Genomic DNA, 24,106 nt, shown 5'->3' on the forward strand with positions numbered 1-24,106 from the left:
TAGCCCGAATATAAAATCATCAAATTGAATTATTATTTTTATTTCAGACAGAAAAAGGTAAGGAAAAAAGACTCGTTTATGCCACACTCTTCCCGCCTCTCGCCCCCCCCCCCCCCTTATCCCAACCAATTCCTAGCTCTGTCTCAAATTATTTTATCAACCTCCTTTCTTCCTTACAATAACGCATGTATAATTTAAATAAAAAAGATCCATATCATTATTATGTATCTGTCCCTAAAAATTCCTTCCACAAATCAAATGATCTCTCTATCTCTCTCTCTCTCTCTCTCTCTCTCTCTCTCTCTCTCCCTCTCTCTCTCTCTCTCTATCTCCCTCTCTCTTTCTTTCTGACTCTCCCTCCCTCACACATTATTTCAATGTGTATCCCTCTCTCCTCTTTTACGACGATGAATGCTTACGTTTTACACTTATCTATCTCATTGTCACCAAACCCTCCCTACGTTCAGGGGTAATTCAAAAGGGTCACTAACCTTTATGTAGGATGGCAATGTTGTGAAACAGTAATAAAGATAATTTTTTAAGTAGATAAGCATGTTAATAATGTTTACCTATTGAATGTGATTAGCAATTCCTAAACCCTTTAAACACTCATATAAAAGTGGGACTATGTATGCCAGCAGGCTATCGTACACACACAGAACAATGTTTGACCTTGAACAATTATAGACGGTTGATCAAATTCAGTGAGAATTAATCATTAAAATGGGGGTCCCGGTAGCTCAGTTGGTAGAGCACTCGCTCCTCACGCAAAGGGACTAAGACCGATCCCGGCTGCAGGCAAGATTTTCATTCTGCCACCCCTCGCCTGTCCGCCCAGCAGTAAATGGATAGCTGGCCTGTTAATATGACCAACAGTACTTTGCCATAGAATAGTGTCCTATCCAAAGGGTAGCAAGCAATTGCTACTGTCCGTTTCACGCTAAAGAAGCCGGGATAAACTCCGACTTCATAGGTCTTACGGATCTGAAGGTCAACTTTTTAAAATAATTAAAATGACTGTCTAAAGCAATAACAAAGAGCTGAGAGACGTTAATTTCGTTCCATCTATAGAATGAAGTTGTCGTAATTTGGATTTGTAGTAATGATTTTAGATTAGTTTAGTGATTAATTTGAACTTAAGTCTCTATAACAAACTATGAATGTGTCAGGTAAAACATCGTTTTGTGGGTTGTAACGTTTGATCTGATTGGTAGAATGTGTGAGTATTTTACTTAAACGCGTAGTATTAATACACGTTTATAGGAATAGGATCTAGCTTTGTTTGGTATTGTAGCTATGTTGTCTTGTGGTATAACACTCGACTTCGGATCGGGTCGCGAGGACCTGGGTTCGAGTCCCACGATGAGAGGCGCATAGATGAGTTCTTGGAAAAGGCTCTTTACTCACATTCTCTCACCGTACTCAGGTGTAAAATGAGAAGCTTGTCGTTAACAGCGTTATCTCTGTCAAAAGCATCCGTTTCACCCTGACATAATACCGTTTTGAGACGAATAGTCGCGTCTGTTATAGAAGAGATTGCAATAGTTGTTGGCTTCTCCAGATAACAATAGAAGATCATGTCAAGTACTCTCACTCCGGTCTTTTCAACTTTTGTATTATTTACTTTCAAACAGGGATTGAGATAATCTACATTTGGGAAAGGTCAGTAGATGATTTTTTTTTTGAAGGGGGGGGGGGGGGGGCATTTCTTTACAATAGTTATGATAACCTTATTTTAGTTTATAAAAGTGGAATTTACTTTGTTTCACCTTTTGAATAAGAAAGTAGTTCTTGTATTGCTCAAGGTTACAATTTACTGAGAGTTGTAGATTTAATAATTAATTACGCGCTTTCGCAATGGCACCATAAGATCCCGTCGCCTAGGCATTCCATGAAGGAATATAGATACTATACTCCATCAAACAGATTGTTCAAGTGAGCAAATTGGGGGTTAAAAATCTTGCCCAAGGAAAAAAAATGAAACTGCCTGAAGCGGGCTCGAACCCGGGACCTTCCAGATCACAGTGCGATGCCTTAACCACCCGACCACTTCGCCCCCATTTCGTAAGCTGTAGATACTGATACGAAAAGATTGTTCTTTACAATCCTATTTTAATCTCCGAGGGACAGTGAGGAGAGAAAAAAAAAAGAAAGAAATGAGTGGGTGGGTCTTCTGACTTCCCATGCTGGTCACTTGCTGTGCCTTCTACCCCTTCCCCTGCCGCCCCCCCCCCCCCCCCCCCCCCCCGACTTATATCTATTTTTCAGGTTGATTTCTATCATTGCCTTGGAATGATATTACTTGGTTTGTCTTGGCCTCGGCCGAAGTCCTTGTCTGAGAGGGAAACAGTCAAATGTTTAGAATTAGTTTTGGGAGATGATATTTTTTTCTTTGTAAATCATCTCTCTCTCTCTCTCTCTCTCTCTCTCTCTCTCTCTCTCTCTCTCTCTCTCTCTCTCTCTCTCTCTCTCTGTTTTGTTATGTAATCTTTTGTTGTTGTTGTGTTTTGTAAGCGTTTGAGTGTATTCCTATCGGTGGGATCCTGTGTTGGTAACTAGATGAGATTCTAGGTGATCTCAAACTAAGTACACTGATAGTGTGCTCTTGGATTCTACATCACTTCCCTATTATTTTAAACCATTCTCCTTAATGTTACTTATTCTCATGTGATTTTAATATATTATCTATACTTTTAATTACCCCATTTGCTGTCTTTATACTGGCGCTGGAATGACCTAAATGTGTATAACCCTTAAAACAAAACAAAGAAAGAACGAAATAGAGAGAGAGAGAGAGAGGAGAGAGAGAGAGAGAGAGAGAGAGAGAGAGAGAGAGAGAGAGATGGATAGATAGATAGATAGATAGAGATATATTAAAGTGTCTGGGGGTGGGGGTGGGGGGGGGGGGGGGGGGGGTAGTATTGCTAGAGGAATTGTAATGACCGATCTTTCAAAATCTTTTCTTAGTTCTGAAATACATGCCTGACTGTCCCCCATTCATTTCACTAGGGGTCAACCACTCTTCAAGAACCTTGTTGTGGCTCTTGAGAACGTTGAACCTTTGCCGATTTAATTCAAACTTTCTTTTCATAAGTATTAGGCATAGTAGCCCTCATCTTTTTACAATAAGAACAATATTATGTGACCCGTCGCATCTACACGGTATTATGTCGGGGCGTTTTAGATCGTGAAAATTGAATTTGCAGTCAAAAATTTGGATCTCGGATTGATTCTAATTTTTTAATTTTTTTTTTTTTTGGGGGGGGGGGGGGGGGGGGGGGGGGGGGGGGGGGGAGGGGGATAGGATGAAATGAATAATGTTTCTTTAATTGTGAAAGTCAAGGTTTCTAATTTTTAAAATTATTTTAACTTTAAAGTCGCTTTTCGGCATCTGCTTCACCCCTACATAATACCGTTTTGAGCCGAGGGGTCACATATACGTACTATTCTGCCGTAAGCTGAAAAAAGAAAACAACACATTTTAAAATTTCAGGCCATCAAACATCGATCGATTAAAATGGCCCTCATCTTGTCAAAAACACTCAAACCAGGGACTTTAAGGAATTCTAAGATTTTAGGGTTTTTGAGGGTAATTTGAATCAATTGGTATGTGAAGGAAGAGTTTTCTGGCAAAAAAAAAAAAGGAATGAATGTGGTGGTTCTTTTGGTACAAATATGGAGAATATACTAATGTGGTATTTGAGCCTATATGTTAAACTCGATTGTGCGGCTTAAAAAAAGGTAAAATATTAATCGCTATTAAATCATTCATTAACGGGATTTGGTTTCTCTACAAACCGAGGTCTTGAGAAAGCAAGATGATTCATGCTTCAATGAATTCGCCCCACCCAATAATCTGTCTGCTGGACTGGAAACCAAAATGGAAAAGGAACAAAAGAAACAGAAAACAAAAACAAAAACAAGACAAGCGATTATATTAACAAAAGAAGATCGGATAACGGGGTCGGCAACACCGAGATATGTCGACCCAATGCTGTGCGCTATTTGATCTTGCAGTGTGTGACACTAGCTTTCGAATCAGAGGGTCCTGGGTTCGAGCCTCGCTCGGCACTTAGTTGAGTCCTTGGAAAAGACTCTTTACTCATATGTTCTCACCGTACTCAGGTGTAGGTTGAGAACGTGGGAACAACATTATATCTGGAGGAAAACAACTGTTATATCGCCTAACAGGAGTGGTGTTATTAAATAATACTAGACCGTGATCCGCGTCACCATGACGACTTTGATTTAATAATTTCTGTGGATAATCTTCTACAATTCAAAAGCTAAGTTTACGTTATTTTGATTATATCTTTCACCTATTTACCTATCTCTTTTATTCAGTTAGGTCAACCTAGTTTTGTTTTTTTAGTTTATCTCCTTCCTTTGTTTTAAATATAACTTTGAAACGCACTCTTCCTCATCCGTTCTCCCACTTGCTCACTGTCTCTCTCCCTTTTTTCCGACAGAGACAACGATGTCAACGGCCAGGTACTCATTTTAGACCTGAGTACAGTGACAGAATGTGAATAAAGAGTCTTTTCCAAGGACTCATTTATGCGCCTAAGGACCTCAGGAAATCAGGACCTTCCGATCCGAAAGCGAGTATCACAGCACTGGAGCACATAGCCACACGACATACAAGAAGACATACCGTCTCTAACCAGTTCGAATTACAAATTTTGGCCAGAAAACACGTCCTTCAAATTATATAAACCGATTTAAAGGACACTCTTCTTCGCAACCCCCCCCCCCCCCCAAAAAAAAAAAAAAAAAAAAAAAAAAAAAAAAAAAAAAAAAAAAAAAAAAAAAAAAAACTCTCACACCTGGGACTTCGTGAATTTTTCCAGAATACGACAGTGAACTGGTTAATGATTTAGTAAACTGTGATGTATTCAGTCAAGCCCCAGTCTGGATGGAAAGGAGCATCTCGTGATGAACGAGTTAATAATTATAATGATTTAACGTACAGGAAAATTCTCTTCCGTCAATTTATAACGCGATATTTTAAAATGAGAACAGGATCGAATTCTTATCACCTCAGAATATGAGAGAAAAAAACCCCAACAAAACAACAACCCCCCCCCCCCCCCCCCAAAAAAAAAAAAAAAAAAAAAAAAAAAAAAAAAAACCAAAAAAAAAAAAAAAAACAAACAGAAAGAATATACAAAAAAACCCCAAACAAAAACAAACACAAAAAAAAACCCAACAAAAAAAACAAACAAAAAACAAACAAAAAACAGAACGAAAATCAAAAACAAAAAAAAAACAAAACAAAAAAAAAAACAAAAAAAAACAAACATAAAACAAAAACAAAACAAAACAATAAAACATAAAACAAAAACTAAACAAAACAAAAAAAAACAAAATTTCAAAAACAATTTTTAGAAAAGAAAACCTAGTATCATGACAAATCGAGAAAAAAATGATATTGACGTTGATGATTGGTCAGTGTGATACTGACTCGTCTTGTCACATACAGAGGTTTAGCCTGGTCAATATGTGACAGTGATTATAGACATAGTGGTCACAGCGTTATGTCTTTTGGTAAAGCTCTTTTAACACACAATCCACCTCGACTTAGGTGTGGATAAGTAGTTTTATAGGATAATGTTTAGGAATCTGTACAAAGAGTGCGCCTACCATACGATATAATATACTGTAAGAATTTTATAAATATCTCTATGGCTGACTGGGAGAATAAATGGCGCATTTAGTAGATGTACATAGCGGTCAACGTGTGAAATGGGCTGTATAAATGTTCATTTTTATGAGAACAGACACACGAAAACTGTACTAAACGATAGCTTACTCCTTCATAGAGACGATGGTATTTCATTTTTAAACATAGTCGCAGGGCCACAAACGTAGGACAATAATTTGTTGAATGGTGTCACCTTTAAATCCAGCATCCTTGTCTGAACACCAAGACGAGCGGACACCTCTTTCCACTTATTCATATCGTCCTTTTTATAATGGTTCCCAACTGAGGTTGATTTTCAATGCACAATGAAGTTAAAACGACTTGTCACCTTCGGTCTTCCATTAATAATAGTTGCCTATGTAAGGAATGTCAAACCGAGTTCGAATCTATTTGGAGAACCTTGGGTTTTGAAAGGTTTCGTCCGACAAGTCCCTTTACTATGAGGGATTCTATATTATAGCCCATTTTTGTGGATATTCAATTTTTACTAAATAACACCACCTTTCAAAATGTTGAATCTGTAACGCCCCCCCCCCCCCTCCACCCCTCCCAATCCCTCCAAATAATGGATACATTTCACCTAATGACGTTGGCCTTAGCTGTCTCAAAACGCAGCGCATATTAAATTATCTTTTTTTAAAACTTGAATCAGGCTAGATGTCTATTTTCTAATTCAAAAGTATTCCCTCGTCATTTGGTACACTAAGCCATCTTTTAAAAAAATACTCTGAGAGAATCCGCCATATTTGAGGGGAATTAAAAGTTCAAACGAACATGCACTCATATATTTATTAATTATTATAATACAGTATTATGGAAATTAGCATAGATCGAAACGAATTTTTTGAGTCATCAATGATAAGATCGGTCAGGATATAAAGTGTGCAAGTGCGCGCAAATGAATCTGGCAACAGAGCGGCCAGATGATCATTCCAAAAGGTCAAATGGCAGCAACTTCTTATGGTTCTCACACTACTATGTTATGACGATCAACTCAATCAGCAAAGTCCGGTCCGCATTCGTGCACCGTCGCGAACCCGCCTGGTAGCATCGTCACAACACACCGTTCAACTAAATGCTCTGCCGTTTCGGGTTCTTGTCCACATCGGGTAATGGCTGATCATAATACCCAATGTTTTTTAAAGAATATATTATTTTCTTTTCGCTCAGAAAGATGTGCCTTACCTCAAAAGTGCTTGTGATTCCCATACTGTAGAAGAATGGTATGAGAATGTAGGCAGCCATGAAGATTGCGACAAGGAATGACGCACAGAGGTACCAAAACATTGTGTTGTAATTGTAGATCTCGGCTGGGTTTCCAAGCAAGGTCAAGGCCGACATGAAGGTCACGGTCAAAGACATGGAGACAGGTATCACATGCATCTGCTTCCCACCTAAATGATCAATTAAACCACGAATAAAGTATTATTCAAAATTTGTATGGACAACGAATGTCAAATCCGTTTAAAGGAATGTACTAATCACTCACTCGCAAAAGAAATTAAAGTAAAAACCAAACAACAGAAATCTTTGTGAAATTAAACCATTTGAAATTCACGATAAAACATCTTTTTAAGCTAAGTTATGGACATAACAACAAAAAACAACAACAAAAAAACACACACAAAAAAACAACAACAAAAAAACAAAAAAACAAAAACAGAGAGAGAGAGAGAGAGAGAGAGAGAGAGAGAGAGAGAGAGAGAGAGAGAGAGAGAGAGAGAGAGAGAGAGAGAGAGAGAAAGAAACACACATAAAAAAGCAACGTAGTAGTATACTATCAATTATTGATTGTATAGGTTTAAAATACTCAACAGCTGTGCCCACCAGATCAACCCTATCAACATACACATTTGTGTATCCTTGTAAAATGTTTTACATGTTGGAGAATATTTAGTGAGAACAACCCCCCGACTGCCGCCCTAAAACTATATCTAGAACAGATGAGTGAGTCAACTTCACTAATTCTAGACAAAAATATCCCTTTGAAGCCAATGAGGTCCATGGAGACGGAGTTCATCTTGATTCCTGTAGCGCTAAACAGACAAAAGCAATTGCTTGCTACACTTTGGATAGGACGCTATACTATCACAAAATAACATTTTAAAAATTGAGCTTTTATACCCAGAAGATGTGCTCAAAGCGCTTTACAGGGGGTCCCTGACCAACGGCAACACGTAATATATTATGGAACAAGATATGACGGCGATATTACAATTATTTTTCAACAGAGACAACGCTGTTAACGGCCAGGTACTCATTTTACACCTGAGTACGGTGAGAAAATGTGAGTAAAGAGTCTTTATCAAGGACTCAACTATGCGCCGAACGAGGACCTTCCGATCCTAAAGCAAGCGTCATACCACAAGACCACATAGTCGAGAATATTTTGAGAAGTCATAAGAACAAGCTCTGGTGATTGATCATTTTAAACTCTTTCCTCACCATACATATTCAGGATATTCCCCAAAACTTCACACCCAACTAACACAAAAATAATTTTTTTATCACTCAAGACATAATTGCAGTAAAATTCTTGCGATACATAATATCTTTAGCATAACATGCTCTACCTACAACACACTGTTCATTTTCGTTAAATTTTATTGTTTACAAAAGAAATATGAAATTTTTAAAATGTTGGTTGTATCGTAAAGAATGTTACGATTCTCCTAGAGTTGGTATGGAGAGGGTTAAAGAATGAGAAATTGAAATACTGAAATCATATAATATGTGGCATATAATCTATATTCTAATCGTTGGTCTTCTACGTCTTGTGTTTCATCTACAGTGCCATTTTTTCAACGATGATCTCATAGAGACCCCAAAATTTTAACCGCGGTAGCACTCGACATTTTGGGAAGTTGTATGTCTCAACATTGCACTACTCAGAGCGAGGTTTGAACCCGGGACTATCCGAAGACAAGTGTCTTACCATAAGACCACAAGCTGATGTTAGAACTCATCAAGTTTCAGGCTACTTTCATGTCTGCCCATATATTTAGACATACCTAAATTAGTTAATCAAAGGCCGCCCTTCTTTTTTGATGCTATTTTTATGAAAGTCAATTGACATAACTACGACATAACTCGTATATTACACAATCATCCCAGGGCCAATATTGCCGTACTTTGGAAAAAAAACTCATATTTTAAAATTTGGACAGAAAACTCGTCCTTCAAATATCAATTCGATTTGAATGACACTCATCTTTGAAAAAAAAAAAACCTCTCAAACCTGGGACTTCATGAGAAGTATTTCATAAGGGCGTCTGCCATTGTTCCTATAGTTTAGAACCAGTTACTAAGTTGCTATGTGTCATTTCGAGGGAAGTGACGTCAAGACTGTTGAAACCTATTGAGAAACTTGTCACTTACCCAGGAGAAAGTCTTTGGGAGTATTCCTTCTTCTGTCGACAATGGCAAAAATAACCCCGATCCCAGCAGAGACCAGGAGAGTGAGGACGAAGAGGACATAATCGGCCACCTCGAAGCTTCGGACCTTCCCAGTGTTGTAGCTGTATTTTTCTTCAGTCATTTTTACTTACTCTTTACGATAATGTTAAAGAAAGTAATTAAATGTGTGTCTAGTCGTATAACAGTCCTGTGGAATGTAAAGAGAATAAGTGTCTGGTTATTCAAAATATTTTATTAAATTCTCAAATGGAATACTAAACTGCTAGAAGTTGTGGAATGTGAAAAATAATAGAACAAAAATGAATATAATAGCACCAAAAAAAATGCATGGCATTACGGGCTTTCATCCAAAGTTAACTGTAGATGACCCCCTCCCTCTCTCTCTCTCCCCCCCCCCCCCCAAAAAAAAAAAAAAAAAAAACAAAAAACAAAAAACAAAAAACAAAAAAACAAAACAAAAACAAATTCAAACAAAAAAAAAAAACATACAAAGACAGACAAACCGAAAAACAAAAAACAAGAAAACCCAACAACAACAAAAAATACAGAAATAAACAACAAAAAACTCAAAAGACCCCCAAAAAACATCAAACAAAAACGCTAATCAGAACCAACAGAAAACTAACAAACAAAAAAACTAACCAAAATACCCCCGCCCCCGCCCCCCCCCCCCCTAAAAAAACAATCATAAAAACAACAAACCAAAAAAAAAAAAAAAAAAACACTTTTTAAAGAGATAAATGACTAAGAGTTTTGATCCCGAACCGTCCCGTGTTCGATACTTTCTTCTTTTTGAATGGATTTCAAAAGGGTCAACAACATGTAACGTCATCTTTGTTTATTCCAGAAAAGGACATCCGGAAAGTCAAGTATTATTGCGTTGATATTGTTCATTAGACTCTGATAAGGTTATTTAAAACGACCCTTGAATTTATCAATGACAAAATGCCAACTCCACCCAACCCCCCCCCCCCCCCCCTCTCTCTCTCTCTCTCTCTCTCCCCCTCTCTCTCACATACAAACACATACATACACACACAATCTCTCTCTCTCTCTCTCTCTCTCTCTCTCTCTCTCTCTCTCTCTCTCTCTCTCTCTCTCTTACTGACTATCAGATGAGACACTGAGTCATAACTAGATCTACAACAAAGACATCCGTTCTTTAACCATTTTAAATATCATTGCAAGCCCATATAATAGTGACATTTGACCTACAAGCCGTATCATGTCGGGTTGAGTTAGATGCTCAAACTCAAAATGAACTTTGTAGTGTAAAAAAGTAACTTTGGTGACGTTACTATGTTTCATAGAGGGCAGAATTTCTGAAAGTTTCAAAAACTAAGATTTCACATTCTGGTCATTTTGGTTTTAAATTCATCTTTTGATAACTTTACCAAGCGGCATAATTCTCATTTGCGTCGGTAGGTCACATATGCTAAAGAAAGAATGAAAATGGAGAGACTTTGTATGGGAACAATGTAGACAATGGACGTTTCGGGTACAAACCATTGGTCAGCACAATACACAAATTAACATGGAAAATAAATCTGTATTGTTCCCATACGAAGCCACTCCATTTTCACTCTTTCATTAGTATTTTCACGATCACAGGCTTCAGGCAGCCCCTACCGTTTTCTACTAGGTCACAAATCAAATTTTATCTGTTTTCTTTATCTTCTCCCCTGAAGATCTTCCTAATAATACGATAGATTGGCCTCCGCTCTGACGGAGAGCTAGCAGTTCATTCTGTCTGATTTACTTCAGAACCCTGGTAAATGCTAGCTAAAATTAATGTCTAAGGGCTAAGAAGAACATTGCTTACAATTACTTATCTATAATATTATGAACCTTCTGATCTATGATCATCCGTAAAGTAACAGATTTCTTTTCAAAGGTTAACAGAAAACTGAAAAAGTGTTATTCAGAGCAATGACGCCCGCGAAAGCGGGGTTTTTCCTGGGTTCTGTAGCGTGAAACGGAGTGTAACAAATTGCGTGATACTCTCTGCTTAAATCATGAGGAACTACAATAGCAATAAAAATGCAATAGCAGTTTTCATAATCCAGTTGACCTAGGATAGCACGGGATAAAACAGAATCTAATTATGATATGCTAATGTTGAAAGTCTCCTTACTACGTGGATAATAATATGGAGGAATAGATAAACAGATGTTGAGTATTTAAGTATTTAACAGTCAACATCTAATAACATGTAGGTAAAAATGATAAATTAAATTGTTTAGAGAATGGGCCCGAATAAATGCCTTGTCACAAGATGTAATCCCTTTTATCAAGATAATGAAAAAAAAAGATTGAAAGTTGAGAAGATGAAAATGTTCAACTATAGAGAGTAAAAGAGAATAAGCACAATGATGATTGAAACAGAACTGTTGTTATATCAAAGCTTAATCACTTTCATATGGAAAATGAGTTAACTATCTTATTCAATCAACTCTACACCTTAGAACTACTAGGAAAAATGTGAATTCTTCCAACCAATAAGGGTATTGCACTATAACGCAAAAAAGACAAATATTTTTTTCTCTTTAAGCCGCTAACTAAATGGCAACAAATCGCAAGTTCTCGGAGTGATTAAAGAACAACTAAGCAATTTTGAAAAACGACCTCTTTTGTTAATTCAATGATTCGCTATTAATTCAATCTAAACACATAAAAATACTCCACAAATAAAATGTAAAACATTGATTGGTATTCATGTTGATTTTTTGATATACAAAAGACGAGATACAATAAATAAACACATTGAAATGTGTATAGACTTACGGTCACCAGGTTTACTGGGGTACTGTGACTTAATAAAAGACCCAAGACTCAATACGAAGTGATTTTGAATTGATTTGAAGGTTTAAAAAAACAACTTTCTGGTAACGTATATTGTGTTTTATTGAAGATATTACATATTATAGTTTCATAACGTGACAAGGAACTAAAATCTCACATATTATTTGTTTGCTTTAACTGTTTGGCACCAAGTTCACTCACACCTAATACCGTGTTGAGAAGCGAGGTCATGTCATGTTTATTTGGTCCGAAAGTTTCTCATTGAAATATCGATCGTTATTTAAGGGGATGGGCGGGTCCTCGATTGTCGAAAATCGAGTGAAATATCGATTTTGAGATTTTTTTATTTTTGAAAAGTTTGAAACCTTTGCTACATGAAAATGTGTTTGTTGACTCTCAGATGGGTCAGTTTAGGTCCAAACTGACCTCTTGAAGTCCAAGGGGGTCAGTAAATATAACGTTACAGCCTGGCTTGACAGCGAAAAAGCCATATAAACATTAGGCCAATATGAGCATAAAACATCGATAATAATAGGCAAGTTTGGTATCGATAGTTTCGTCTATTTTTGGTCTATATGAAATGCCCACTGTCAAGGTCTTCGATCTATCTATATTTAGTCAAGAGCCTTTCCAAAAACCCCTTCTCTGACCCAATTGTGAGGGGTTGACTGATTGTAGTAAAATCGTGAGTAATTGTTGTGACCTTTGCCTTGCTAGCGCTGTTCTCATTGGCTGTTCAAAATAGTCGATGATAACATGACCGGATACTGCTTTCTGAGTGGTTAGCGGGCGAGTCAAAGTTCATACTTTGACCTCACCTTCGCATGCGTCGCATGTAAACATTGTTATTCTGTGTGTGATTTTTTTCTTCCCGGGGACATGAAAGTTTTGTTTTGTGAAAAGTACCGACACGTACACAACAAGTATGCCTAGAAAGACTCGAATTGTACGACTTGCAAAATCAGCAGCTCGAACAAGATGGGAACAGTAATATTATTGTGAATTTTTATAGTTAGAATTTGTCACTCCTTCGTAACATGATGCAAAATGAATAAGCGCTGAGGTCTCTAAATGAATGAATGAAGTTACTGTCGAGCTAGACTGAGTATTGGATGTAAACGAATGAGCGAGAGGTTTGTTATGCACTTGAGAACCATAGAGAGAGAGAGAGAGAGAGAGAGAGAGAGAGAGAGAGAGAGAGAGAGAGAGAGAGAGAGAGAGAGAGAGAGAGAGAGAGAGAGCGCAAAATCCACTAACTGTGCTCAAAACGCTTTACAAAGGGTCCCTGACCGACAGCAACACGTAAAATGTAGAACAAGACATGACGCCTGTTAGGCGATATTACAATTTTTCCGACAGCGACAGCACTGTTGACGGCTAAGTACTCATTTTACATCCGAATACGGTGAGAGAACGGGAGTAAATAGTCTTTTCCAAGGACTCAACTATGCGCTGAACCAGGCTCGAAACCAGGACCTTCCGATCCGAAAGCGAGTGTCATACCACAAGACCATATAGCCGCTCATAGCTCAGATAGATAGATAGATAGATAGATAGATAGATAGATAGATAGATAGATAGATAGATAGATAGAGAGAGAGAGAGAGAGTGTGTGTGTGTGTGTGTGTGTGTGTGTGTACGTACGTGTGTGTGTGTGTGTGTGTGTGTGTGAAGCCGAGAAAAGGCAAGGCAGGAACAGAAGGCTGAAGAGGGAGGGCCTGCACATCAAGCAGGGTCATTTTGACCCATGAATGCATGATCTTGTCTGAGTTTCCTGTGCTTGAAACTTTGAATGCGTTTTTCCCTGTTTGTGCTTTTTCTACATATATTTTGCTACTCTTCCTTTATTTGTAAACATTTTTGAATGATTTTTCGCATGTGCATACAGTATTACTAGCTTCATAAAACTGAGCATTTGTATTTCAGATTTATTTTATAAATTTTGCGTAAATGTGGGTCAAAAGTCCAAAAATGGGTCAATTTTTGATGTTTCAAAATTGATGAACTTTGAAAATCAATAAAAATAATACTATTGTAGATATTAGAAAACCGATGCTTAGCCCAAAAGAATGGCTCAAATACTACTTGTGTACCTATTTTCATGTCAATAACTTGTCATTTGGCGAAGCCTTAGCATTTTGAAAACTACTTCATTATAGGGTATCAAATTTCAAAATGGCGGCGTTACCATGGTAACCAAAAACTGAAATTTAGGTTTTCAATGTTTTTTCCTCTAATTAGGATGTACATAACCTAAAATTACCACTAAAAATCAGCTACTTATTACATTTTAGAATTTCGCCTTTAGGACCCGCCCATCCCCTTAAAGTAATATTAGTCTGTTCATAATGAAAGCTGTTTGAGTTGAATACGTTGCCCGTTTGGTCAAGTGGATGGATTTCTTTTCGTTTGTGTGTGTGTGTGTGTGTGTGTGTGTGTGTGTTTGTTTGTTTGTTTTATTTTCAAATGAATTAATTGACATATTTTATTTTATAAATCTAATTATTCATTAAATTTTGTTTCGTTTGTTTATTTTATCATTGATTTTACCTGCTTTGATTTGTTAATTTGAAATTGTATGTTTATGAATGATTTATATTGGCAATTGCCAAAAAATAAACCATTGAATTGTCAAAGGAATGCAGTATAATTTTCCACAGAGTAATCTAAAACAACAAGAGAAATAAAGTACCAGGAGTAGAGTGAAATAGACGTATGTAATATACACAACACAACCTACAAGAAAAGTGACACATAACTTTCCAGTCTGTGACGAATTTAAGAAATATGCTTTATAAAGAATATAGACGGGGGGAAGCCCGAGCGAATGTCAAATAACCATGCCTAGTTTCAGACGAGTTATTGCATATTGAATCGCTCGTCAATTGGAGAAGATCTAAAGGAAGCAGACATATATTTTACACTTCAACAATCCAAACAAAAATACACACAGGTACAGCTATCACACCAAACAAAACAAAACAAACCCAACTTTGAATATATCCTGTGCATTTTCAAGAAGATAAAACACCATCATCAAAAAAAAAAGTAAACTAAACCTTGTTTAATGTAACGTCTATGCCGAATCAACCGCACCTAGATTCAATGTACCTACTCAGAACAATCACGTATTTAAAAATTAGGCCACAAAACTCGCCCTTCAAATATCGATCGATTAAAATGACCCTCATCTTAGCAAAAACCCTCAAACCTGTAACTTCTCAAGTAACAGTTTGAGATTTGGTTTTGCCAAGATGCGGACTATTTTAATCGTCCGATATTTGAACAGCGACTTTTCTGGCCAAAGTTTTAAATACGTGTTTGCTTATTTTAGAGTGTGTCAGTTTTGTATACGTACTCTGGCAAAATAACTTTTTTTTATTTTGGCAAGAAAACTTTCACTTTAAATAATTCTTATCTTGTCAAAGAGCATCAAATCTGAAACGTTTCTACCCAGTAAAATGACCCTTAATTTGGAACAAGTCTCAGACTAGGAAATCATATGATTCAGACTATTTAACAATTTGAGGGCTGTTTAAAATAGGTCGATTTTAGAAGTAAATGCTTTTTGGCCAAAAGAAATAAAGATGGTCTGGCACAAAATGCAAGTACAGCCATAAATAACATATTGATTCACACAATTCTACGATATAACAGGACACAAAAAATAATGCCTATTATAAAAATGCTTAATGCATGAGGTATAAAGGGCTTATCTAGCAAGAATTAAATTCTGGTAATTAGTATGACAGATTGTGAAGAGCAGTGAATGATTCAGTCGCAGACGACCACTTCATCTCCCCGACTCCATTTCCATCCACCGTGGTCATATTATTGTACCTTTACGAGGTCCTAAAACAGCGGACATGATACTTCAGAACTTATTATTATTATTATTATTATTATTATTATTATTATTATTATTATTATCATTATTATTATTATTATTATTATTTTATTATTATTATTATTATTATTATTATTATTATTATTGTTAATATTATTATCATTATTAATATTATTATTATTATTATTATTATTATTATTATTATTATTATTATTATTATTATTATTATTATTATTATTATTATTATTAATATCATTAATAATAATATTATTATCATTAATATTATTATTATTATCATCATCATCATCCATTATTATTATTATTATTATTATTATTATTATTATTGTTATTATTATTATCATTATTATTATTATTATTATTATTATTATTATTATTATTATTATTATTATTATTATTATTATTATTATTATTAATATTATTATCATCATCATCATCATCATCATCATCATCACGAATTGATATTACCGTACGTATATTATAATTCGCCTCTTGTTCCATACAAATGTATCGTTTCTGTTATATAATATGAATGCTAAAGACAACCAACGGCTGAACAGGTCACAGCAACTCGCATTACAATATCACAACACCTATAAAATTTGACACCCATAATCCTTTATATTATTGTTTAACAGGTAAATATAAATTCACGTAGGACTTGAATCGTTTAACTAAAAACTTCCTTTCCTTTTTCTAAAATTGAATATATATATATATATATATATATATATATATATATATATATATATATATATATATATATATATATATATATATATATATATATTCAATGCAAACTAAATTCGATTAAGCATGTGTTACATTAAAAGATTCATTTTATGGCCATGGAATTAATTCATTAGTGTGCGGCTATAATGCGATCTTGTGGTATGAGACTCGTTTTCGGATCGGAAAGTCCTGGGCTCGGCGCATAGTTGAGCCCTTGGAAAAGGCTCTTTACTCACTTTCTCTCAACGTACTAAGGTGTCAAATGAGTATTTGGTCGTTAATAACAGCGTTGTTTCTGTCCGAAAAAATTGTAATATGGACTAACAGGCGTCATGTCCCGTCCTACATGTTAAGTGTTGCTGTTGGCCAGGGACCCCTTTTAAAGCGCTTTGAGCACGTTTAGTGGATATTGCGCTATATAAATGTTCTACTTTTTTTATTCATTGGTATTAACAGACATTTAAACTCCAGACATCTTTACAAATGGCATAGTCACATCGCCGGTCTGCTCATGTGATGAGGAGGAGGAAGATGAAGAGCATATAGTGCAGCGATTCAGAAAATACTCACTCCTATAGAAGGGATATGGCCATCTGCAACTTCCCTACATAAAAACTTTTTGGGTCCGCTATAAGAACTCAAAAAGACGAGTACTTTCATCTTTGAAATGGGACTCCAGATATAAAGGCATACGAGAAGAAGAAGGAGAAGAAGAAGAAGCAGAAGAAGACGAAGAAGAAGAAGAAGAAGAAGAAGAAGAAGAAGAAGAAGAAGAAAAAGAAGAAGAAGAAGAAGAGAGATGAATAATAATAATAATAATAATAATAATAATAATAATAATAATAATAATAATAATAATAATAATAATAATAATAATAATAATAATAATAATAATAATAAGAAGAAGAAGAAGAAGAAGAAGAAGAAGAAGAAGAAGAAGAAGAAGAAGAAGAAGAAGAAGAAGAAGATGAAGAAGAAGAAGAAGATGAAGTTGAGTCCTTGGTGTGTGCGGCTATGTGGTCTTGTGGTATGATCGGATCGGAAGGTCCTGGGTTCGAGCCTTTGGAAATGGCTCTTTATTCACATTCTCTCACAGTACTGAGGTGTAAAATGAGTACCTGGCCTTCACAGCGTTGTCTCTGTCTCCGAAAAAATTGTAATATCGCCTAACAGGCGTCATGTCCCGTTACACATGTTAAGTATTGTTGTTGGTCCCTACCCCTTGTTAAGCGCTTTGAGCACGTTTAGTGGATATTGCGCTTTACAAAAGCTCAAATCTTTTTAATGAGTACCTGACTGTTAATGACGTTGTCTCTTCGAAATATAATCATAATGTCGCCTAACAGGCGTCATGTCTCTTCCTACATGCTAAGTGTTGCTGTTGGCCAGGGTCCGCTTGTAAAGCACATTGAGGACAATCAGTGGAGATTGCTCTATATAAATTCTCAAGTTTTTTTTACATCCTCAGGTTCACCCCACCTTAATTAAATTGTATTGAGAAGATTGGTCCCATAATATAGGCCTGTCTTTATTCAATTCCGAAAGCATTCTATACTTGTTCATTTCACATGGGTAAGGCAGTTACAACATAAATAAAGAATATAATGGAGTTTTAAAGGATTATGGGTGTCATATTTTATAGGTGTTGTGATATTGTAATGCGAGTTGCTGTGACCTGTTCAGCCGTTGATTATCTTTATCATTCATATTATATAACTGAAACGATACATTTGTATGTAACAAGAGGCGAATTATAATATACGTACGGTAATATCAATTCGTGACGATGATGATGATAATAGAATAATGAGCCCATTCCAGAAATGAAAATAGATTATAAATTAGAATAAAACTCCCCTCATATATATATATATATATATATATATATATATATATATATATATATATATATATATATATATATAGTATCAATCCACTATTAAGGTGACCACTGTGAAATGCACCAATTGGAGGACCAAGCATATGTCTTGTTCAAATTGATTAAACTGTTCAATCTTTGTTCAAATGAGTATAGTTTGATGCCCTACAATGATTTATGAACACAATTCTGATGCTTGATGATCACAATGGTATATAGAAAATTACTCGGTCCCCCTACTGTTTTACTAAGTGTTTCTGTAGCTTTAAGGAGACATTTGGTAAAAAATGTTTTTAGGGAGACCACATTAAAAAACCCTTTTAGGGAGCCCAGTATATGTTTATATATGTGTATACCTAAGAGTGCATTTTCAAGTGAGCTACCACCAAATTGTCTAAAATAAAGTAAGTCCTTAAGATTAAGAGTTTCATGGCCATAGTGTCGAAGCTTATCCCAGTGTGCGTAGAGTGAAATGGCCGAGCAACGCATTTACTAACTCCTGGGAAGGTCCATCCCTCAGAAGGGCGCTCAGGGAAATAACCTGGGACTCAAACACGGCAAAAAATATTCCCAGTTGCTCCGTGCGCCATTGTTTTTGCAGTCCCCGACCCCTTTAGAAACCTGACGACCCAGGTTAAGATCAGAGATAGAAGGGACCAGGCAGAGGAGTTTATTTGTTGTTGTTGTATACCACTGAATGGACTTGGTTTGTTTTGTTTTGTTTTTAAGGGTTTTACGGCGCTTGCAACACATTAAGGTCATATCAGCGCCAGTAAAAAGGAAGAAAATGGGATAGTAAAAAGTTCTAGAACTACAATTAGAGCACCCAAGAAAAAGTAAGGCAAAGGGGATTTGTTTCAAATAGGAAACAGTAGATTCCAAGAGCCCACTATCAAAGTACTTAGTTTGAGATCACCTAAACGTCTCATTCAGACACAAGCACAGGTCCCAACAAAGAGGGATACACTCAAATGTTTACAAAGCATAAATAATATGTAAACAAAACAATAAAGAGCATAACAGACAGATGATTTACAAGGGAAAAATATAATCTCCCAAAACTCGAACTATACATTTGACTGTTTCCCTCCCAGCCAGGTCCTGGACAAAACCAAGTAATCCCATCCCGAGACAAAGACAGAAAACAAGTTGGAAAACAGACATAGGGGGATAGAAGACGCAACGAGTACGTCCCTGCCCATTATGGGAAGTCGGGAACCCCACCCAGTGAATGGAGTTGGATGGATAGGACAGCAGATCTGATGGACACAATGAACGGCTTCAATCAACATCTCATTCACTTTAACTTGCACAATGCTTGCTTTGGTTTCGTGGTAGACAGTTCGTCTGACGCCCGAGTTGCCAGGGTTCGAATTCATATTTGTGGCGATGCAGAGTCATTGTAAAAGTCTCATTTACAGTCTCACTTGTGTTAATTGGAGTACGTTACTGAATTGTAACAACGTTGTTCGTGTCCATATAAATGTACTACCACTACCAGCTGCACGTTGAGCTCATTGTGGGTTTTATGATACATCAAGCTCGTGTAAAATTACATTTACATTTGACCGAAAAATGATACATAACGATAGAAGTCTACAAATCATATTGCAGGTTTATTTCAGTTCCAAAAGCCATCACAAACATTCATCCACTGTATCACATAAGTCTTTGGTCACCAAATAAAAGCATGAAGTTTGTTATGTGTACAGTGCAACATAAAAGGATAGAAACAGTTTTACTGATAAAACCCTCAAATGATAACAAACCAATATGTTGTTGCTGGTAAGTTGCTTAATTGCATTTGTTAAAAAGCATAAACTGTGAAGCAAAAGTGTTGAAAATCGTTTGAATAAAGTTTAATGCAAAAAAAATAATTCTTAAGCACTTTATGCCGTTCTAAGCTGTCGTTGCTGCATTTTTTTTCATTATTAATTATTATTATTCTGATTAAGGAGGATGAGGGGATAAAGAAAGAATGAAATTAAATGCACAGAGGTGTCATTTCTTGACAGTCACCTCTAAAGATTGCAACTCTTAAAATTATCATAAAAAGAATAGTGAAATTTTACATTAGGTATCTAGACAATGCTGAACATAAAGCTACATTGGCCAATTAAGTTAGGGTTAGTAGAAAGACTTTTTATTCTGCCATATCTGATTCTTTCAGATAGTTCTACATGGCTGCCAACTTTTAAAAAATAAAAAAAGGACCGCTCATTTGGCCCGGGATGAGGGGCGATGTGTGCCGAAGCCCCGCCCCCCCCCCCCCCCCCCTTCATCGAATCGCAACATATAAAAGTCAGCCTTTTTAATTACTATTACTAACACTAACAAGTTTGAGATGACAGAGGCTAGTCCAAATGTTGCTCAATTATCGGGTTTAGTACCAGCACATTTGAATCGTTAAAATGACACTTTCCACAATGATTGTTGTTTTGTTTTTAAGGGTTTTACGGCGCTTGCAACACATTTAGGTTATATCAGCGCCAGTAAAAAGGAAGAAAATTGGATAGTAAAAAGTTCTAGAATTACAGTTGAAGCATCCAAGAGAAAGTAAGACATAGGGGAACTGGGAACAAATAGGGATCAGATGTAGATTCCAAGAGCGTATCACCAATGTACTTAGTTTGAGATCACCTATAAGTCTTATCCGGACACAAGAACAAAATCCAACAAAGAGGAACACACTCAAATGCTTACATTATACATTAAAAAATAACAAATATAGTAATAATACATAACAGAGAGATGATTTACAAGGAAAAAAATATCATCTCCCAAAACAATAAATATGCATTTGACTGCTTCCCTCCCAGCTAGGACTCCGGCGAGGGCCAGGAAAAAAACAAGTAATCTCATTCCAAGACAAAGACTGAAAGCATGTTGGAAAACAGATATAAGGGGATAGAAGACACAGTGTGTACCTCCCTGCCCGCTATGGGAGCTTTCCACAACGAGATCAAAATTCAGAACGGACAATATAAAGAAAGAATTCAACTGCCTCAACTTTGATAAGGACCAATACACAAGAAGCACAATTGTAAAATAAATGAAATAACTTAAGATGGTTAGAAATGCATAACTACCAACCTGGTACATCACTTGAGAGGGCGTTTTGGGGTAAAAATTAGGTGAGTTCAGATAAAAAGTAGACGATAGCATATATGTTTTCTTTCATGCAACATAATGGTCTTTAAGTAGTATACTATAATAGTAGTTATAGTAAAATGCACCTCTAAATATTAGAGAATTCCTACTTCTTTACTTTGACAAGATAAACACACCTAAAAATGGAGTATACTTATTTTTCTTGAACCTAAACCGTTACAAAAGCTTGCTTGAAAAAAAAAAATTAAAATCAGATGAAGATGTTTTTAAAGGGATTAAATTTATTTATTTCATAAATTAATAAAGGGAAATAATCATTGTCATCTTTAATCAATATAAGCAATTGATTTTCTTATTGAATACCTTCCAATCAAAAAGGTGGATTTAATTTTATTCTTAATTAAAATAATATTTGTAACAAATAGTGAAAGTATCAATACTGTCTTAGAATATTCAAAGTATATCGAGGCTAACATCCATATCCTATGCAAATCTCCAATACATTATGAAAGGTTTGATTAAAATACAGGCGTCATATAAACGAATGGAACTTTTTTAATTGTTGAAAATCATTTATGATAGAGGCATAATTCAAATTAAAGAGCTACACAAATGGAGATTATGCTCTCACTGGACACCAATAATAATGATAATAATAATAACAACAATAGTAGTAGTAGTAATAGTAATAATAATGGATCAATAATAATAATTCATTAGGCTCACATGGCTTTTTTACCACAAATTAGTCAAAAATTACAAAATACGGATTTTGAACTAAAAATAAGCACTTACGGACTCAGGAAGTCAAATACGGAACAAATCCGTTTTTAACAGAACGGTTGGCAGCTATGGTTCTACAAAGCATTTGTCTCTCAAGCTGAGCAAATGAATGTTCATATAATATAAAAAAGGATATTGCAATGATGAACAGATTGTACTATATAAAGATAAAACGTTTTTGTAAACCCCCAAAATATGTCAATAACACTATACAAAACAATGAATGTAATACAAATCAAATTCATGATTGTAATTACACCGATTGAAACGCTCTTTCCCTTCTATATTTATTTCTTTCATTAAAAATCTTTGTCTTCACCAAACTAATTAGTGTACCTTCAGGGATTCCTTTTTGTGAAAATACCCTGTGGTGTTTTAAGAACAGAATAATTTCAGACTTTCTAGGTAATGATCCCCTTGAACCATGTGCTGAAACATCTTCGACAAAGTTTTTAAAATATGACTTGACTCTATCTGTATCCTCATCTGACCATGACATGTATCTCCGATTTTTGCTTGAATTCCTCTTGGGTTCAGTTTGTTTTGAAGAACACGTAAGCTGATTTGGCACTCCTGCTTCACCATCAAATATTTCTTCTTGATTTGCAGCTGTTACTATGGATGTTCCAAAATTTGCATTTGAGTCTCTATTCACTACAGAGTCATTTGTTTCAATGTTACAATTTCCTTCCCAGTGACCGATGCTGAGTTATCAATTTGACCCAAAAATGACCAACTTCTGTTATTTCTCGTATTGCAAGTGGACACTGATAAATGTTTTGATTGATTGATTCACTGTGTCCCATATGTCGATAGAAGACATCTCTCTCGTGTTGTGGGACATCAAGTAAGGCAAATAATGTCGAAGCTCGGTGCCTGAATTTATCAGCTATTAACAACTGGGGTTTCTCTAAATCCTTTACTAAGGAAGTGACATATTTGATGGCAATGTAACCACTTACATGATCTTTGGATATTCCTGTATTTGGAAAAAGAAATGGGTTGTCTGAAATATCAACAGCTTTACGCTCCTGTGCAAGTTTCCTTAAAGGCTGAATTGTGTCATTGGGTATCAACACAGGGACCAACATCTTGCTTCCCTTTCCAGACTGATAGGCCAGCTTATACTTCTCAAGTAACGCTTTTTCAGAGGATCAGTGACATGTTGTACAAGCTGGGGATCAACCCATACACCTGAATCTGCATCATTCCAGTCTTTTAACAACATCCTTGCGGGTTCTCCGCCTCTCCTCGCATTAAACATTGTAAGCCTAGCTACGATGACATTGCGAAGCCTAACAAACATATGTGAATCAAATAATTGATAATCATCCTCACAAATACAGACCATCTCTTCAGTAATAAATTGCCGTAGCTTCTTTATATCATTCTCTAATGGCATCTCTTTGGGTTTTCTCAAATTTGTTCTCTTTGCTTCACATTGAACTCTGGCTGTAAAAAAAATACTATCCCAATTATAATCCAGGACAGCTTTGAACAAATCTATCTCTGCGGATTCTTCCATTTTGTTTTGCATTATATATTCCCCTTTTAAGAAATTAATTAACTTTTTCAATATAAATCCAATTGAAAGCTTCAAGCCTGCTTTCAATGTCCCATCCTCTTTCAAAGTCATTTCAGAAATGGTTTGCGATATTTCATTAAAGTTACAACGCTTCACCACGTCCTCTCCAGAGAAAGAAGGTTGATTTGTTCTCTTCCTAGTTTTTAAAATCAAATTTCCTAAGATGCGTAAATCACTCATTATAACTTTTCTCTCCTTCTTTGAACTTTTACTCCACAATTTTGTTCC

The 24,106-nt window shown here is 35.8% G+C and overlaps 3 protein-coding genes across 3 annotated transcripts in view; all 3 read right to left on the bottom strand.

Annotated features, from left to right (window-relative positions):
* Positions 1-24,106, bottom strand: part of LOC144973114 (sodium-coupled monocarboxylate transporter 2-like) — a 173,114-nt gene that overhangs the window by 113,350 nt on the left and 35,658 nt on the right. The gene's annotated exons all lie outside the window — the stretch shown is intronic.
* The window catches only part of LOC144973117 (sodium-coupled monocarboxylate transporter 1-like), a 61,341-nt gene that overhangs the window by 3,227 nt on the left and 34,008 nt on the right, over positions 1-24,106 (bottom strand). Inside the window, exons 2-3 of the mRNA XM_078915165.1 lie at positions 9,083-9,308; positions 6,890-7,098 (exon numbers count right to left, since the gene is read on the bottom strand). Of these exons, the coding sequence (XP_078771291.1) occupies positions 6,890-7,098; positions 9,083-9,242 (369 nt within the window). The 5' untranslated portion in view covers positions 9,243-9,308. The remainder of the gene's footprint in view (positions 1-6,889; positions 7,099-9,082; positions 9,309-24,106) is intronic.
* LOC144973958 (uncharacterized) overlaps positions 14,555-24,106 on the bottom strand; it is a 44,327-nt gene continuing 34,775 nt past the window's right edge. Inside the window, exon 4 of the mRNA XM_078916848.1 lies at positions 14,555-14,589. Coding sequence (XP_078772974.1) covers positions 14,555-14,589 — 35 coding nt within the window. The remainder of the gene's footprint in view (positions 14,590-24,106) is intronic.

The sequence above is a fragment of the Berghia stephanieae genome, chromosome 5 (assembly GCF_034508935.2).
Source record: "Berghia stephanieae isolate SIO BIC M18660-M18661 chromosome 5, UCSD_Bste_1.3, whole genome shotgun sequence".
Lineage (NCBI taxonomy): Eukaryota > Metazoa > Mollusca > Gastropoda > Nudibranchia > Aeolidiidae > Berghia > Berghia stephanieae.